The 18,876-nt window shown below is 39.9% G+C and overlaps 2 protein-coding genes across 2 annotated transcripts; both read left to right on the plus strand.

The window, feature by feature from the left end:
• Positions 1–492: 492 nt before the first annotated feature.
• cops8 (COP9 signalosome subunit 8) lies at positions 493–11,984 on the plus strand. The gene is made up of 7 exons (XM_086090461.1): positions 493–749; positions 2,017–2,087; positions 2,167–2,215; positions 3,033–3,165; positions 9,700–9,807; positions 9,879–9,941; positions 11,810–11,984. The coding sequence occupies exons 1-7, from the start codon at positions 678–680 to the stop codon at positions 11,887–11,889; spliced, it is 576 nt and encodes a 191-aa protein (XP_085946587.1). The 5' UTR covers positions 493–677; the 3' UTR covers positions 11,890–11,984.
• On the plus strand, positions 5,305–6,775 carry trim63b (tripartite motif containing 63b). The gene has a single exon (XM_086091228.1). The coding sequence runs from the start codon at positions 5,382–5,384 to the stop codon at positions 6,426–6,428; it is 1,047 nt and encodes a 348-aa protein (XP_085947354.1). The 5' UTR covers positions 5,305–5,381; the 3' UTR covers positions 6,429–6,775.
• Positions 11,985–18,876: the final 6,892 nt, after the last annotated feature.

Raw genomic sequence — 18,876 nt, forward strand, 5'->3', positions numbered from 1 at the left:
GCATGACAGCGAATAAACATTAAAAGGTCATTTTATGTTTGCTTTTATTTGAAAATGTTCGCTCTGGTTTCCAAGAAGCAAGATGTCAAACATTGAACAGCTGTTTGGGATCGATACATTGTATACAACTTATTACACAACGCTCACACAGCTGCTTTTGTGGCACAGTGCAGCTCCCAAGGTTAATTGCATGTCCACCAGATGAATGGAGAGATACAGTTTACAGATACAGTTGAGCTGACTTGGTGGACTTGCTCTTCACCACAGGATTTACACGCTTTAACCAGGCTATCCATATCTGACTCATCATGTCCTTTCATACCGTATAGGTTATACAGTAGACTGCTCGCGAGATGGGAGGAGCAAGATGGCCGCCCTGTGATCGCAACGGCTTGCGGGCTATCGGCTATCCAGTGATAGAGCTATCAATGGATTTGAACGACTTTTCCTCCAAGTTCTTCCGGTATAGGTCATACAGTAGTCTGCTCGCGAGATGGGAGGAGCAAGATGGCCGCCCTGTGATCGCAACGGCTTGCGGGCTATCGGCTATCTAGTGATAGAGCTATCAGTGGATTGGAACGACTTTTCCTCCAAGTACTTCCGGGTCATGTCGCTTGAACTGGCTCGGTTGGGAAAGCAAAGTTCCTCGGCAAACGCGAGGACCAATCTTCCTCATCATGCCAACTGCTGTGATAATGGAAGAAAATTTTGACAAACTATTAGAGCAGTGTGAAGCTCAAGAGGTCGAGGTATGTTACAAAATTATCGGAGTCTTTTCATTTTGTGCGTCTTGTCCGCTGCTTTAGCGTCGAACAGCAAATGGGACAGGGGCTGATACATAAAGATATTAAGCTAACAGTACCCGATCGGCTGGGGTTAATAATATCGACACACTTTAAATACTTAGTTGCAAATGTCGTTTGTTTTGCGCAGTGTTATGAAGCTTGTGTGTTAGCTGAGCAAGAGTTCACCAGCTCGTTGGCGATTCGCATAATTGTGGTGTGAGGGTCAATACAAACGTCGTTTGCGTTGTTACTAACGTTAGTGTAGGTAGCGATGATTCATTTTGTGTTATTGGTTGATTAATTTTTTTTAGAAATTTGTGTCCATACTTGTCAACGGAGTGTGAACGATGTTTGCAAGTGCTCTCTGAATGAGTGACGCCCATCCTCTACCTATTATGCTTCTTGTCCAATTTGCTTGGGTTGTTTGCTTGTTAGGGTTGCACAATTCCGAATTTTTATCGTGACGGTTTTGGCTGGTACGATTAAGTGCACCTGGTCGTCAGGGCTATTTATTTACATTTCGAATGCGTGCTCTGCTGCAATATCAAGCAATAGTTCGCCAACCGCCAGGGGGCGACCGCGTGGACCAGGCTAAGGTGCCTAAATGGGCTCTTTGCACAAATCCACTACTTCCTGAACTCAATACCACTCCTTCATTTCCTGTCTTTCATGATTGGACAAACTGACTAATCCAGGTGTGTCTGGCCATTATCGTTGTGGTTACTGAGGTCAGGCACACCTGGATTAATCAATTTGTCCAATCATGAAAAGCAGGAAATGAAGGAGTGGTATTAAGTTCAGGAAGTAGTGGATTTGTGCAAAGAGCCCATTAGTCTACTCCTAGCATGCGAGCGCACCTGAAGTGGAGCTAGTGGCACTATAATTTTGATGTTAACATATTGAATAAAGATTCAACAAAGTAAACACGCTTCTCTATCATGTTTACAAAGAACATACATAAAAAAACAACTTTCTATAACTGTCTCAACTCTCCAAAATCGATGTTGTTAACTACCGCCAATTAGTAATTAAATGAGTTCACAATTAGCAATTTGATGACATCATCCACCTTAAATATAAAAATATCACTATCTGTAATACTGCCCAATAGGGGATTGATACCAAATCTTGTACCACACACTACTTCGACCCCCCCCCCCCCCCCCCATCATTTCATTGTACTTATAGTACCCTACCTTATTATTTATATATTACTGTTTTGTTCCAACAGGCACCAGGAGGCATTACGACCCCTCAAGTGTATGCACAGCTTTTGGCACTTTATTTATTACATAATGATATGTAAGTTACATGTGTCATTAAGAAATAAAACGACAACAAAATATGTCTGTGTACTGACGTGTCCTTGTGTATTGTACAGGAATAACGGCAGGTATCTCTGGAAGAGGATTCCCCAGGCAATAAAAGGAGTAAGCGTTTTGCTCAACAGCCATTTAAAAAAAAATCAACAGTAGTTCACTGATTTCTGTAGTTCTTCATGAAAAAAGAACATTTTCTGTGTTTAATCAAAATAAGACATTTGCAAACATTTGTTTTGACTTTGGAAAACAATGACCGACCCGGTAACTACCTTTTTTTAATCACTATATGATAATGAAGTACAAAATAAACAATCACTGGTTAATAAACAGTAATCAGGAAAAAATGTTTTTGCAATACACTTTAATGCAAAATTTAAATTAATCCGATTAATCGATTGAATAATCAATAGATTAATCGATTCTAAAAATATTCTATAGGGACAATGCTACTGTTTAATCATTTGATTAAAAGAAAAAGATGAATCAGAAGTTACCCAGTACTTTTTTTTTTTTTTAACTTAATACCCTTTTACTTTTAAGTAATTGTTTGGAGGTTTACTTGAGTCATATTTTTCTAAAGTATTAGTACTCTCACTTGAGTACAATTTGTTACAGTTTTCCCCGCTCTGCTCTGGCTGTGTACGTCTCTTGTGCTTATATATGACATATAAAATATTATGACTGATGGTCATGATTCTTGCCTGAAATGTCCTAAAGAAGAAACAAGCCTGCAGTTCATTTATTAATGAATCACCAGCTTTGTACAAAGAGAGAGAGAAAAAAAGGCACCAAATTTAAAATAATTTAGAGATGTAACCAACAAGGAATACACAAATCTTCAGTCCAGGACCTTCTTTCTGCTTGTGTATTAATTTCCAGTGGTGACAAGATTTTAAGTTTTTTTTATTTTTATTATTGTACTCAGGTAAATCCTGAATTAGCAGCAATTTGGACAGTTGGCCAGCACATATGGCAACGAGATTTCCCTGGAATCTACACATCTATTGCGGCTTATCAGTGGTCAGAAAACATTCTCCCGGTAATGGAGGCCCTTCAAGGTACGTGTCTTGCATTGTGGCAGTGGGACAAAGTGTTGATATCACATAAAGCTCACCAAATTGTGTAACTTTGACGCGTGTGATTGTATTCGCCAGCAGGGGGCACCAATTGAACACTGCTTTAAGAATAGCTAGAAAGTCAGGTTATGTTAGGAAATAAAGTTATTTTAATCCATTTTTGAACACCAACGGCAGTTTAATTTGACATGCAAGCGAAACACAAACTGAAAAGGTTTATTTTGTCTTTTTTTTTTAATTTTTATTATCTATACTTTGGAACATTTGCATCATGTGACATTGTGAAAGCGTTTTAATAATAGCATCTCCGTCATGTTTACGGTTCCACCTCGTGTTGATGTGCCAGAGGTGTGTAGAAGCTGGCGTACAGTTTGTCACGGGACATTTCGTGGAACTCGCAGGATGATAATTGCGTGTGGACGCGTTGACAGATGTGAACCGAAAGATTTCACTTGGGAGTGAGGAGTAAACAAAGCTGCTTTAACCCTCCTCTCATGTTTATTTCCTTTAAACACTCGTGGTTTAGTGAGACCCGCATGTTAAACAATTGAAGTAGAAGAAAATCATTCTACTTTTAGTGAAACTGCAACAGTCAGTCTCTCATAAGAACAAAAAACATGTTTTTAAAAGTTTGTGCACTATTCTAAATCGGAGATTAACCATACTTGGTTTCTTTGTTAAATGAGATGAAATGAAATGTGTTTAATAGATGGAATGAGTCTCTCGAAAGGTGCTATTATTGCCGGGTCAGTATTTTAATACTATAAGAATTACAGTTGAAATAAAAATTCAATTTGAAAAAAAGTAAAAAAAAAATATTATTTTTTTAAATAGGACAGTTTGGGCCAACACAACTTTAATTTGATTTTATTATGCCAATTGAAAGCCCTCAAGGGAAATAAAACTTGCATTCTGCTGTGTATATTTCATTATACGTCTATTTATGTGTATATGCCGTTTCAAAGGCACGTCAAGCGACGCAGCCCAGAAAAATGACAAAACTGTCACATAGTGTACATGGGTCAGCAACTATCTTTATTGTGTTGTACATTAATAAACTATATTATGTACCTGTGGTGGGAAAGTGTTGTCATTGAATGGTGTGATCCACCATTGCCACAGCCCTAAAAGAATATCCACTCTTCTTTATTGCCTGTCTTTGCAATTGCGCCATGGACTTGTGGTTCAGAAAAATATATATTGTACGCAAAATGTCAAAAACCCAATAAAGAGCCACAATTTTTCCGTTGTGGTGAGTCAGTAGATGTTGAATGGTCAATGCGGTGAAGAGTCCCTTGCTAATTTTTTAGCAAACTTTTTAAGCTGCCTAAAGAACATGGATTTGCCATTGTTCATTTTGACCAACAGTTTATTCATTTAAAAATGGTTATTGGTCTTAATTGAAAATACATGGAATTGTGTTTGTCTTGGTTAACATAGCCAGCAGTACGGTAAGTAGCTCTTGTCTGTCCTTAAAAGTCGTTAAAAGTCGCTAAATGATGCCGTAGTCTAATTTGCATAATTGGCAATAATGATTGACACTAAAGGAAGGAGGAATAACATCGTGGAAGAGGCAAAATATGAGGGGGGAAAAAAACACCAGAAAAAGTTGCGAGATTTGTCGCTCATCGCTTTTGACAAAAAGAAAGTCTCCAAGGAGCTTTTGGTAAGATTTAGCGAGAAAGTTGGCAACACTGAACTCGAGGCCTAACAAACAAACAAACAAACAGACGGACTTCTAAAAGCATCTGTTTCACACGATGTACACGATGCCGCTTGTTTGGCTTCCTTTTACGTCAGTCACATGCACCCTGTTTATTTCTCTGTCCATCCACCATGTCCACCGCTCCCGTTGGATGCCGCGCACGGCCAACTGGGACATGTGACACATGCTGCAATGGGGAGGTGTGAGGTGGGTGGGGGGGGGCATTTCTGTGAAAAGTTCCCCTGGGCCAGCGAGCGAGCAAGCAGGCAGGAATGTGCGCTTTGGTTGGTTAGATCAGATGTCACCAGCTGTAAGGGAGGCGGTATAAAGGACGGCGCTGCGGGTTCATCAGCCAGAGTTGATCGAGAAGTGACCGAGTAGCAGCACCCCCCCCCCCCCCCCCCCCCCAAGGATAATCGAGCGACTTGCCTTAATTCGTTTCCAAAAAGTCTTCCCATTAGCCAGCAAAGAAGTCGGACATTTATTTTGCATCATGGACGTGCAGAGGACCGGATCGTTGGTTCGCCCTCCCAGCCCCATGGACAGCCTGGAGAAGCAATTGAGCTGCCCCATCTGCCTGGACATGTTCACCAAGCCGGTGGTCATCCTGCCCTGCCAACACAACCTGTGCCGCAGCTGCGCCAGCGACCTCTACGACTCGCGCAACCCCTACCGCTTTTCCGGCGGCGTCTTCCGCTGCCCCACCTGCAGGTTCGAGGTGGTGCTGGACCGCCACGGCGTCCACGGGCTCCAGCGGAACCTGCTGGTGGAGAACATCATCGACATCTACAAGCAGCAGCAGGAAGTGAGCGGCAACAACGAAACCTCCCTGAAGCCCAAAGAGTCCAAAGAGCCCAAGTGCCAGGAGCACGAAGACGAGAAAATCAACATCTACTGCAAAACCTGCCATACGCCGACGTGCTCCATGTGCAAAGTGTTCGGTCAGCATAAAGACTGCGAGGTGGCGCCTTTAGAGAGCGTCTACCAGAGCCAAAAGAGCGAACTGGGCAATGCTATCGACAACCTGGTGGGCAGCAACGGACGCCTGCAGTCTCTGCTCATCCAGATGGAAGACGCTTGCCGCGCCGTCCAGGAAAACGCCCAGCGCGCCAAGTCAGGCCTCTCCGAACGCTTCGACCTGCTGTACGCCGTCCTGGAGGAGCGAAAGACCGTCCTGCTGGAGCAGATCGCCAAAGAGCAAGACGAGAAGGTGGCCACGCTGCGGGCGCTGTCCCAGCGCTACGGCGAGCGACTGCAAGCCGGCACCGACCTCACCGACTCGGCCGTCAGGGCGCTGGAGCAGAGCGGCGCCGCCGAGTTTCTGGTGGCGGCCAAGGGCCTCATCACGCAGACCAAAGACGCGGCCAAAGGCTCCATGGGCGAAGAGCGGCCCGAGCCCGGGTTCGAGAAGATGGATCAATTCGCCGTGTCGACGGAGCTCGTGGAAGCGGTGCTGGCAAAGATGGACTTTGGCTCGGAAGATGAAGTTGATTTCGATAATACGGAGGAGGAGGAGGAGGAGGAGGAAGAGGAGGAATAATGGAAAATGTTGTGATGGTGGACTTAAGTGCTTGTGAAGGTGTTCTGACAAGAGTATGGCAGGGACTCGTGGATGTTAACGATTGAAAAAGTTATGGGGAGATGTGGGCTCGCGTCACTTGCCAGTACTTTCAGTGCAATATTTGACATCACTGTTGAATACGTAACTTTCCTTTTTATACTTTTGTACTTCTGAACCACTTGAATGTTGGTATTAAGAGGAGATGTCAAGTTTAGAATGTCGCCGACGTGTTGATTTTATTTAAAATGTAGCAGATGGTTATAGATATTTGCAATCTCACTTTGTCTTGACTTGGACTTTGAAAAATAAAGCTGCATGACATTAAATTGTGAACCGTCTTTATTGTGTTAGCTTGAAAGCACTAATTGGAGACGCGGCCATTGTTCTTTTGAAGTTTTTTTGATTCGAATGTGTCCGCAGCGCTCTTCGGCTGCATTTAAAAATAAAGGCATTGCTATCTCCTGCCTGCTTTGCCTTTGCCGGTGAAAAGCGGGGGCTATTTTTAAGAGGTGAGAGGGTGAGAAATGATAGCTGCCCGAGAATAGACTGCCCGAGAAGGGCAGGCCAGGGCCTGCTCCCTCCTCCCTCCTCCCTCCTCCCTCCTCCCTCCTCCCTCCTCCCTCCTCCCTCCCCACCCGCCTCTCGCCTAAAACGCAGCTCCTCCACTTAGACTTCTTTTCTCGGCACGCTTCAGCCCAACTCTGGAGCGTCAGAAAGGGCGCGCTCGGACCGACCCGTCCGTGCAGTTGCCGCTCTCGTCATCACCCCGGGGTCGAGAGACTGTGGTAAAAATACACGTCTGCTTGTGGACTGGGTTACAGAAAGCCCCTTGGGATGACCTGCTTGGCTTGGTTCCTCATCGCTTTCCAATGTGCAGCCTCAAAATGGTTCCAGCGTCGGTAGCAGGTTCATTAATAACCCTTAAGTCGTGTTGCTGCTTGTTTAAAATAAATAAATAATTGGAGCTAGAGATAAATAATACGATAACACTTCTGCGAGCCTTACTTTTGTTTATTTTCCCTTTTATACACACAAATGTTAGTACTCATAAAGTTAGTTTAATATTATACCAAAGAATTTAAGTGTTTATTTTGGGTTTTTAATACTTTCACAAAAGGTACCAAAAACGTTGCCTCTGCCGTCCGTGTGTCCTAAAGAAAAGAACACTGTGGCTGCATGAACAGCAGGCTCAGTTATGTTCAGGGGCTGATTTCTAAGTCACATGTCACATGGTGTGTTGAACTTGGCCCGGGTGCAAAGAAATCTCAAGACTATCAAGGTTTTCGGGAGCCAAATGTTCTGCCCAGTGTCAGAAAGCTGGATTGCAGTTACGGGTCACGCGTCTTCCAACACGGTCCGCAGTGTCTATCTTGTCTATGACGTTTCCCATGACTGGTTAGCATTAAGCTAGCAGACTTCCGGAAGTCAATTATGTCATTGGGTTACATTTAAAACATTTTAATTCTTAGAGGTGTAACAAAAACTGGTTTGAACAGGAGCAAACTTGTTTGGTTTTTATTTAAAAGATGCAATTGCTTTAAATGAAATGAAATTGTTCCACTTTGAAATAAATCAAGATATGTATCAAGTCTTTTTTTTTTTATTGGAGACGGATCCTGGAAGGATATTTACAGTACTGACAAGTTATTTCAAATGTATGTAAAATGACAACAAACCAAGTCATTGCATTTCATTCTCTCAAACTGACCCGTGCAAAATTGAATCGTAATCCGAAGAAATGTTTACTTATCAGCCAAACTGCTTCTCATAGTTGCTTACTGTTTTCCCCATTTGATACTTTTATAATTATGACCTAAAGGTATTTTTCACGCAAATATTCATTGTAATTATAACTTAATACTTTATTAGCTTAGCTTAGTGAGACGAGTTGTATTGCTATGTACTGTAATTGTAATTCCATTAACATAGCAGGGAGGTATTAAAGTGCGATACATTTTTAGTTTCAACAGAAGCACATGAAGCACTGATTAGACATGAGAGCATAAGCACCGTCGTCAGGTACCATACAACACAAACTGATTAAGCATACGATGAAAACTCATCACGTTTCCACAGCGTAACACACAGAGAGAGAGTAGACAGGAAGTTTGCTGGACGGGAGTATGGGAAAAACTCAACAAATCTTCTGACTTCTCCTCGCAGCTGTCTTTTCTCATCCGACGATGTTATTGTCACGGCTGCTGGCCGCTGCACTCGACACAAATGGGGGGTGTTGATACACATAAGCAAGGTTGCTAGGATATCAAAAATGCAAGGCCGCAACCCCGAGGCATTCATGGCAGAGCTGCTGGAGGCGACGGTGGACCAAGCGCATTTTGCCCCGTGGCCCCCTTCGCACTTGACTCTTATCTTCCCCGAACAACGGCACCGGGTCGGGCTGAAGGAAGAAAAGATTGAGCCGCTTTGACGTTTGACACACTCCAGACCGGGGATGGGCAACTGGCGGCCTGTGTGCTGCATCTGGTCCATGCGTATATTCTGAGTAGCCCCTGATATATATATATATATATATATATATATATATATATATATATATATATATATATATATATATATATATATATATATATATATATATATATATATATTTATATTATATATATATATATATATATATATATATATATATATATATTATATATTTATATATATTTATATATATATAATATATATTTATATATATTATATATATATTATATATATATATATATATATATATATATATATATATATATTATATATTTATATATATTTATATATATATAATATATATTTATATATATTATATATTATATATATATATATATTATATATATATATATTATATATATATATATTAGTGGACCCATGCGTTGTCTGGATTCAACACCCCTTGGCTGATTTTAATATTTTTAATTAGTATTTTTTTAGAACTCATTTTGATTTAATGTTTCAAATGGAAAGTTAAAATGTGAAAATAGCGACATTGAATAAAAAAAAATCAAAGTGCTTTCAATGTAAAAAAATGGGACATGAAAGGGAACTCTGAAGACTGACGTGACGTATGAAAGCAATCCAAATGTTTTCTAATGGAACGGAAATATATTTTGTCAATACTTGTTTTGGTGCCAACACAAATTAAGTTGTCATGATTTCATTTTGCCTTTTCATTATATCTACAATTCATGTAAGTTAGGCTGCCAGACGCTTTAGTGCACTGATGTCATGGCTTTCTTATTTTGCTTCCCAGAGAGTACGCGGCAAAGGGCCTACGGGCTTGTGGCGCAGGCGTACACTAACATCGACGCCGAAGATTTTGCCGCCTTTGTGGGCTACTCGGTGGAAGAGGCCGTCAAAGGTAAGTCGTGCCACAAGCGCCGCACCCGTGCACGATCCAAGTTAAACATGACTGCTTGCGTTTGCCTGAAGGTGTGGCGAGTCAGGGCTGGCAGGCAGATCCCACCACCAGGATGGTGATGCCGAGAAAGCCAGGTAGGTGGCACTCTTGCTACTTTTAAATGGTCAACATGCATGTCAATGAGGCAACACTTACAGTATACGCTCACGACATTAATATAATCCTAAATCCTAAAAAAAAAAAAAAAAAAAATTATATATATATATATATATATATATATATTAAAAAAAAATAATAATAAAAAAAAAAAGAGCAATGATGATGACTTTTCCGAATGAACAATACTGAGCTCTTAAAAAGAAGAAAAAATAAAATAAAATATAATCCTAAATATTGTGAGTTTCGTCGTAAGATTTTCTGTGCTTATCACGTCCAAATACATTTTGGTGAGAATCCATCACAGTTTTCATACATTTGCCATCGTAAAGGACATGGTGGTGCACACCGCTGTATAGTACATGAGTCACGTCCATATTAAATGTATTTTTTCCCCCTTTCTCGAAGCAAGAATCTAAAATGTGAGATGGTTAGATGACTGGACAAAAATATCCATTATGGCAGCGTACAGGGTTTGTCATTATTTGGATACTTAATCAACCTTTATTCAGGGAATCAGATGTCATTGATGATATTTGCACTTTTCATGTTCATACACATTGTCTAATAGAATAAAATACATTTTATTTTAAATTGTGTGTTCCTCTAAGTACAATTCAAGTATATTTAACCATTTAGCAAAATACATTTACACTTAATCTGTTAGTACTGTTTGTCCAAAACTTTTATTTAGATACAGTTTGCATTTCACTTTAGAGCAATACATTTTAACTGTAACATTTAAGATTTAAGTACAGAGTTTTTTTTTTCATTTTCTGATATTTAAGCAAAATATGTATAGAGTTGCAGTAGATTACAATAACATGGAATATACACTACCAATCCCAAAAATAAAACTTTTGACTGGTAGTGTACTTCTATTTTATTTTTATTTTTTTTGTGGTGGTGCTTGATGTAAAAAATTTGAGAAACACTTCCTTAAACCATACAAGAACATTAAAGAGAGATACTTGACTCATTTAACCGTCAACAGTAATAAGATAAGATAAATTTGCCACTTGCTGTCCACTGAAGATGACATCACGCGGGCTCAGGAAACGGGTAACGACCAATCATGTCTCAATTTGCTAACGTCACATGACCAACCCCTAAAAACAGGTGAGCCCTGATTGGTTGTTACCTATTTCCTCAGCACTCGTGGATGCCATCTTCTGTCAACAGCAAGTGGGAAAATGGGTTTTTAAAGGTTCTAAATTTTACGTGAAAAATAATGGCGTTATCAAATTGACTCTAGACAAAACATGAACTTTACTGCTGAAAATGGCTAAATGCATCAAGTATCCCTTTAAGGTCTCACCTAAAAGATAAACATGAGAATTAGTAAGTACTAAGTCATTTTTATTTTCCGCATACTTCCATCTGGATGTAGTACACAGCCGAACTGGAATTTGCAATCTGCAGGGCAATCTCTTTGCTTTTCCCTATATTTCTTCTTTTTCTTTTTAAAGCTGTCTCATGTCTTCATTTTTGCGAACCAACGAAAAAAAAACACATCTGCTGCACACGTGTTCAACATTACACAAGCACCCCCCGCCCCATTTATGAAGGAGTCGTCTTATGCTATCAAGTAAATCACTTGAAGAAAATCTTGTCTGTTTGCGATGAACGCAAAGCGTCGCGACGTTTGCTCTTTCAAGTCAACTCGGTCACCTCGGCATCGTTAACAAGACACGGGTGGCGCGTGAGATCATTTGCGGATGTTGACACCTGAGTTGAAACACGTGGCGGCCGTAGTGGCGAGTTAAAACGGGAGAGATGTAAAGAAGACGGATGACTCAATGCCCCCCCCCACCCCCCCCACCACTCCGATGTGTCCTCTGCGCAGATCCTCCCCCCGTTTCGTCGGTTCCCAACGAGCAGCAGTTGGCCAGACTCACCGACTACGTGGCTTTTCTGGAGAACTGATAACCACGACAACCCGTCGCAACCGTTTTTCTTTCTTTGTGCAGACTCATCATCATGCTTGTATCTTTTTAGGATTAAAAACATACCAAAAAACGCTCTGGTGGGATTATTATTATTATTATTATTATTATTATTATTATTATTATTGTGTACATTTAACATCAATGTCCTTGCTCCATCATATCCTACAGTACACCGTTAACAATATGATGATTCGTACCCCCCCCCCCCATTTGATTAATGTCATTTGCTTCATGTTTGTTTGATGATTAGCTGGAGTCTTATGAGTTAGAGTGCCGGTATGCAAAATCTCCTCATTGAACTGAACACCATTTACAAATGTGGTTAGTGATCGTGCCTTAATTTTTCTTCCTGAATTAATGTTTCCCTTGAGATTCCTGTGAGATTTGCCATTTCACTTGGCCTAATCCGTTTTTCCATTGAACTTCATATATTAAATAGATGCTATTAGAAATAAGTTTGTTTTTAAATTAACTGTAAGCAGACAATGTCCATGCAAACAGTAAACTATGTCAACTTGCTGACAGGGTGGACATTTTTGGCGAACGTTAAGAGTGTATTCAGACCAGAAAAGTCCTCTTTGTCTCTTGCTTGGTCCGGACCAAAAGCAAACTTAAATTTTTGGGGTTTGGTGCGGTTCATATTCACACTTTTTGCAAGTCAAGTCAACTTTATTTATATAGCATCTTATCATGTAAAGAAACAACTCAAAGTGCTTTACACACACAGACACACACACTTACTTGTCTTTGTATCATCGTGGGGACATCTCATTGACTTGATGCATTTCCTAGCCCCGCCCCCTAACCCCAACCATCAAAAATGATTGCCTACCCCCATTCCTTACCCTAACCTTAACCATAACCCAATTCCAACCTAAACTCTAAAACCAAGTCTTGACCCTCAAAAAGAGGTCTGGACTTGTGGGGACCACCAAAATGTCCCCAAAATTTCAAGTCGGTCCCCACAATGGTAGTTAAACCTGGAAAAACACGCGAGTATGGGGCCCCACAATGTAGCAAAAACGAAAGCATACACACACACAAAAGTGGACTATATTGCGTGATCAAAATGTCTGCTTTCATCAAATAACTTGTGCAAAAATGAAAACCCTGTGATTTCGTATCATTTAACTTTTTACCTATGAAATGCACTGTAGTCTACCATATGTGGGACATGCCAACATCATGCACATCCAATGACAAAAAATGATCGAAAATGAAGGAAACATTTTAAATGACTTACAATTATATTGTGTGTGTGTGTAAATGTTTGGCCACAGAATTTGATCATTCGGCTCCAACTCCATCATGACAGCGTGATTCTGATGAGGTCACTGAAAGGTCATTTATAGTGATTGAGTTTTGTATTCTGTTTTCCCCAAATTTCAACTGCCTGGTGTGGATATTTATTTGATTTAACTTTCAACTTAGGTGTTGTTTTGCATTTAACGGGAAAAGGGAAGTTATTGGATGTTTTAAAGCTTGCGATATCAACCATTTTGACGACCTTTGGACCTAATGAAGCAAACTCTGGAATCCGGCTGCTTCCAACCAAAATAACTGACTTCCTCTTCAACTCCATCTTCGGGGCCTTGAGACTTTTCCATATGTGGCGTCGTGATTGACATGTCCGCCCAATTTTGTTTTGCTCAGCAAAATTGGTGGTAAGGGCTATTTTGCTCCTCTAACTTCCCAGGAATGTTTTTGCTTTAGAACGCGTGCTGCCCTTTCTCCCATTTCTCCCAATGTATCTTTTGACATTTAGAACGCACTCTATATATCTATTGATAGTCATATGTTTGTGTGCATATGTACTGACTCATGTTTATCGAGCCATGTGTGTGTGTGTGCATGTGTTGACGAAGCACCACGCACGTACGGGCCTTCTTGACGGCGCGCAAGCGTGAGAAGTTACCCGACTCCCCGCCGGCCTTGGACTAAATTTGCTTTCTTGTGACACGTGCGCACCAGCGGATAAACACATGGCACCGGATGACATGAGCAAGATCAACTTTAACTGTGTGTTTTTGTATTTTTGGTTTCAAACCTGGAGGGGAAAAGCCGTGTGTCAAAATAGATGACGGGATCACAGCATGGACAAATGGTAAGGAAGTTGACAAGTAGAAAGTATCGTTTGTACTGAAAACGTCAAACTAAATTCTTAAGAGATGTAAGATTTAAAAATGTTCAAATATTAGGAAGAAATACTCACATATTAGACAATATATAAAAAACAACAGGTATTGTGAAAACAGAGATAAAATAGAGAAAAATGTCACAAAAATATATCTAAAATATTACACACTTTCCAAAATGCAAAATCATCAGGAAAAAAACACACAAATATTTGATAAAACACAATTATTAGCACCATCCCCATGAAGTTGATTAAAAACATGCACGAGGAAAAATATGAAAATGTTTGCTTAAAATTACAGAAATCTTCCGAAATAAATATGAAAAATAAAACAATCACTGAAAATATTTTGATTAAAATAAAACCGTGATTGTCGTTTGTATCTACTATACTTGTACTGTTTTTATCTTCTTTCTTTCTCCATCTGCTTTCTTGAAAATTGAAAATATCTTAATTCCACATTTTTAGGAGGAAAGTTTTGGAACGTAAAGGCCATCGAGATGTCGAGTTGCATCGTCTACATGTTAGTGCTTTCACCGTGCCGCGACTTTGTGACGATGACTGAGAACACGCAGCCCATAAAATACTGCAGGTATGTACCACCCGCACTACCAATGTGCACCTGTCACTCATCAAAGTTGATGGCGCTATATAAAGTGAAACAGAGCTCGTTGGGCAACCACATGCTAAGCGTTCATTCTGTGACATCAAAATGTGTTTTGGTGAGTCAGTGTTGACTTTTTTTTCCTTTTTTTTTTTTTAGATAGACAAACTTTATTCGAAAAGAAATAATACATATATATGTAAACAATTTTTGTTAGCTATGACAGCATTTTTGCTCAACCAGTATTCAATTTCAAAACAAAATTCTGTTCTAGTCCCACCCCTTATTCCTTGTCAAAATGTACCACTTAAATTCACCCTGAAACCCTGTTTAGGTTATAGCAAATAATTTAGGTGGCAAGTAACAGCAAAATCAGGCAAATAACTAAAACACAAAATGTAAGCAAAAAAAAAAAAAAAAAAAGTACATTTCTGGATACAAAACACTTGTTTTTGAGCCTTCGGTCCCATTTCCTGACGGATTTTGCCAAACTCATGGAGTCCCATCCTGGGCTCTCTTTTTTTTTTCCTCTCCCATGTGTATGTTAATCATGCAGGTGTAATAACGATTCATACGATCCATACGATAAACCCATTAAAATGTCCTCCCTATGAACTTCCAAATTCACGGTGTCATTCGCGTACGCATGTAATCGGTAGATCGTGTACTTGCATTTTACTTGAGTAACATTCAAATGTGTTTGGATGCACTCGGTAAGTGTGTTAAACATTGGCTAACCATGTGTTAAGCACGTATTACTTTTGGGACATTTAATTGTTTGTCAATGCGCCGATGCAACGGGCGAGGTCGTCTGAAAGACGATCCTGATTCGGATCCTGCTGGCGGGTGCTGTTTATATCACTAGTGAGTAACCCGATGCACTCAAACAAATTGACACGTTATTATGATGTTTAAAATCCAGCGAGGCAATGTTGTGAACGTTTGTTTTGAAACGAGGACTTGCCTCATGCTGCGTCTAGAATAACTTTCCTGGATTTCCTGGCTGTACAAGAGAAGGGTTAGCGGTTTAGCAGCAAAATGTTACTTCCAATATGGCTAACTAGCTACACCAAAAAAGCTGGTGCTGGTATTGAGGTCAGGGTTTGAGGGATTAAAAATACTCAAAATAAATGTTGTTAGCAGTAAGCACCCCTATGACTACAAAAATGACCAAAATATTCCAAAGTAGTAAACAGAAAATACACAGATGTTGACAAAATATTAAAACAATAATGCAACAAAATTATAAAAATAATGCAATAGAAAATGTACAAAAATACATAAATATAATACAATACGATATGTGTCTATATTTTTAATATAAGAACAATGATCAAAATACAAAATGTTCATGTAACAAATACAAAAGATGAAATGAAAATATTAGATTAGATTTGGAAATATAAAAATAGACAAGTTAGACAGATTTCATTAAAATTGCATGAATAGAACAAATGAAATCAGTTTCATTAAAAAAAAAACATTGGCCGAAATGTATAAATATTAAATAATAGTGTTATAAGCACAAAAATGAATGAAAAACACACGAAAACTCATGGCTCATATAGGTAGGAAGTCGGTGTCGCGTTGACTGCTGTTGGTGACGTCGCCTGTTAAATAAAGAAGACGACCTGCACTTCTTTCCATGGCACTGAATGAAGTACAGTACTGTGTGTCAAATGAAAAGCAGTAGAGGGCAGTCTTGTGCTATTCTTGGCGTGACGTCTTCCTGCGGATTGGAGGACTACTCATATTAAAATACATGTATGAGGAACACCTATAAAAGCGATCAACCGGGATTTTCTCTGAGAGCCAAACTAATCCTTACTATAATTTACCCCCAAAAAAGTCTTAAAATACGACAGACCAAAACAAAAACCCAACACAAATATTAAAAATAATACAAAAAAATATATTAGATGAGGGGTTAAAAAAAAAACTGAAAACGTCAAACTAAATTCTTAAGAGATGTAAGATTTAAAAATGTTCAAATATTAGGAAGAAATACTCACATATTAGACAATATATAAAAAACAACAGGTATTGTGAAAACAGAGATAAAATAGAGAAAAATGTCACAAAAATATATCTAAAATATTACACACATTCAAAAATGCTAAATCATCAGAAAAAATACACAAATATTTGATAAAACACAATTATTAGCACCATCCCCATGAAGTTGATTAAAAACATGCACAAGGAAAAATATGAAAATGTTTGCTTAAAATTACAGAAATCTTCCGAAATAAATATGAAAAATAAAACAATCACTGAAAATATTTTGATTAAAATAAAACCGTGATTGTCGTTTGTATCTACTATACTTGCTTACTATAGCAGACCAAAGAAGCCAAACGAAAACTATACTACTGTCAGAAACGCTGAATACAGTATGAACGGCAACCAGTCATTTATTATTTTTATTTATTCACAGAATGCAGTTATAGCTTTCATGAAAAACAATATTTGTGGACAAACAACTCCTTCCTTCTCTTTTCCATTTGCCGTCACATTGTAGAGTAGTTTCATGTGTCTGTTCACATCCACACAGTGAAAATGTTTCCATGTGGGAAACCGGATGAGTCACGTGCATGAGACCGAGGAGGACGTGGGAGACTCCTAAGAGAGAGCGCAGATGAGAAAAAGATGGAGGAGGAGGAGAAGGCAGGGGAGTCCGTTAGAGAAGGGGAAAGTTCTGCCAGGGTCCAGTAGGAGCCAAAGAAAAATGGTGGGTGGGAGCAAAAGGCAACAAAACTTTTTAGAGTTGTTACACTCGGGTCTCTTTCTAAAGTGAGCCAGAGTTGAGTCGGTGTTGTTGGCCGCTAGCTGGAGTCAATGAACCGATGCAGCTGCCGTCTAGACTTAGCGGTCCTATACAATTGACTTTTTTTTCAATTTGGGACACTTCCTGTTGATTTTAAGGACATTTTGTATCACTTCCTGTTGATTTTGGGACACATCCAGATCATTTCCTGTTGATTTTTGGGGTGCTTCCTGTTTATTTTAGGCACTTCCTGTTGATTTTTGGACACGTCTGTGGCACTTCCTGTTGATTTTTGGACACGTCTGTGGCACTTCCTGTAGATTTTGGGACACGTCTGTGGCACTTCCTGTTGATTTTGGGACACGTCTGTGGCACTTCCTGTTGATTTTGGGACACGTCTGTGGCACTTCCTGTTGATTTTTGGACACGTCTGTGGCACTTCCTGTTGATTTTTGGACACGTCTGTGGCACTTCCTGTTGACTTACTGTCACATCACAACTGAATGATCTGATTTGGCTAACGTTGAATAATTACAACCAACTCTGCGGAGTCAGCTGAGAGAGAGTCATTAGTGAGTCCGCTCATTTGAATCAGTGATCTGGTACAACCGAATCACCTGATTCTGTTGACTCAAGTCACTGAACCCATGCAACCAAATCTTCCAAGTTCCCTGTGATTCCAGAAACAGCCAAATCCAAAAGTCCACCAACTCAAAACAGAGACCCGATAAAACTGAATCTTGTGAGAGCCCCCCCGTGAGAACCGATGCAATTGAATCATCCCAAGTCCACAAAATTTCTGGTGAATCGCTAACCGCGTCCAGTGAAACAATACAACTGAATGTTTCTAGTCTGTTAAGTCTCGTCTTGAACAATCGAATCCTCAGAATCCACCAACTCGAGTCGGTGAATACAACCCAATCATCCGAGTCCCCCCGTGATTCCAATTCACAGTTCGCTTCATCTGAATCTGCTGTTAATCTCACCCGTCAATCATCTGCGGTGTTTACTGTTAGGTGTTGTACTCATGAACCAGTCAAAGTGTGATAACTGGTGCGAAGGAGCCTATTCAGCCCAATCATCCGAGTCCCGCTAAACTCGAGTCGCTGAACTTTATAGAATTGAATCATGCGATTCTGTTTTCTTTTTTCCGATGAGTCCGCCAACTCCAGTCAGTTCCACTTAACACCCGAATGTGCTGAGTCAACAGCGAGCCCGCTCATTCAAATGAATGGATGGATGAACTTCTACAACCCAGGGCCTTTGTGGGAGTTCTGGAATTTGGCCAAATGGGCTGCTACAAAGCAAAATATCCGACTTCCTGTTCCATTTCATCTCAAGGTCCCTGAGATTTTTTTGCTATGATAAACATTCAAATGTGAGCCCAATTTCTTATGGATCAGTGGAACTACTGACTTAGCCTATTTAGTTTCAAACTTTCCAGTGGGTGGGGGCT

This window comes from Leptonotus elevatus, chromosome 12, assembly GCF_054856555.1.
Source record: "Leptonotus elevatus isolate MCC_2025b chromosome 12, RoL_Lele_1.0, whole genome shotgun sequence".
Lineage (NCBI taxonomy): Eukaryota > Metazoa > Chordata > Actinopteri > Syngnathiformes > Syngnathidae > Leptonotus > Leptonotus elevatus.

What these genes read in the sequence shown, in the direction of transcription:
- cops8 (XM_086090461.1), top strand. Translation starts at nt 678, where the DNA reads ATGCCAACTGCTGTGATAATGGAAGAAAATTTTGACAAACTATTAGAG. An exon ending in TTCCCCAGGCAATAAAAGGA is followed by an intron (nt 2,216 to 3,032) that starts GTAAGCGTTTTG and finishes TATTGTACTCAG; the next exon opens with GTAAATCCTGAATTAGCAGC. An exon ending in GGTGGAAGAGGCCGTCAAAG is followed by an intron (nt 9,808 to 9,878) that starts GTAAGTCGTGCC and finishes GTTTGCCTGAAG; the next exon opens with GTGTGGCGAGTCAGGGCTGG.
- trim63b (XM_086091228.1), top strand. Translation starts at nt 5,382, where the DNA reads ATGGACGTGCAGAGGACCGGATCGTTGGTTCGCCCTCCCAGCCCCATG.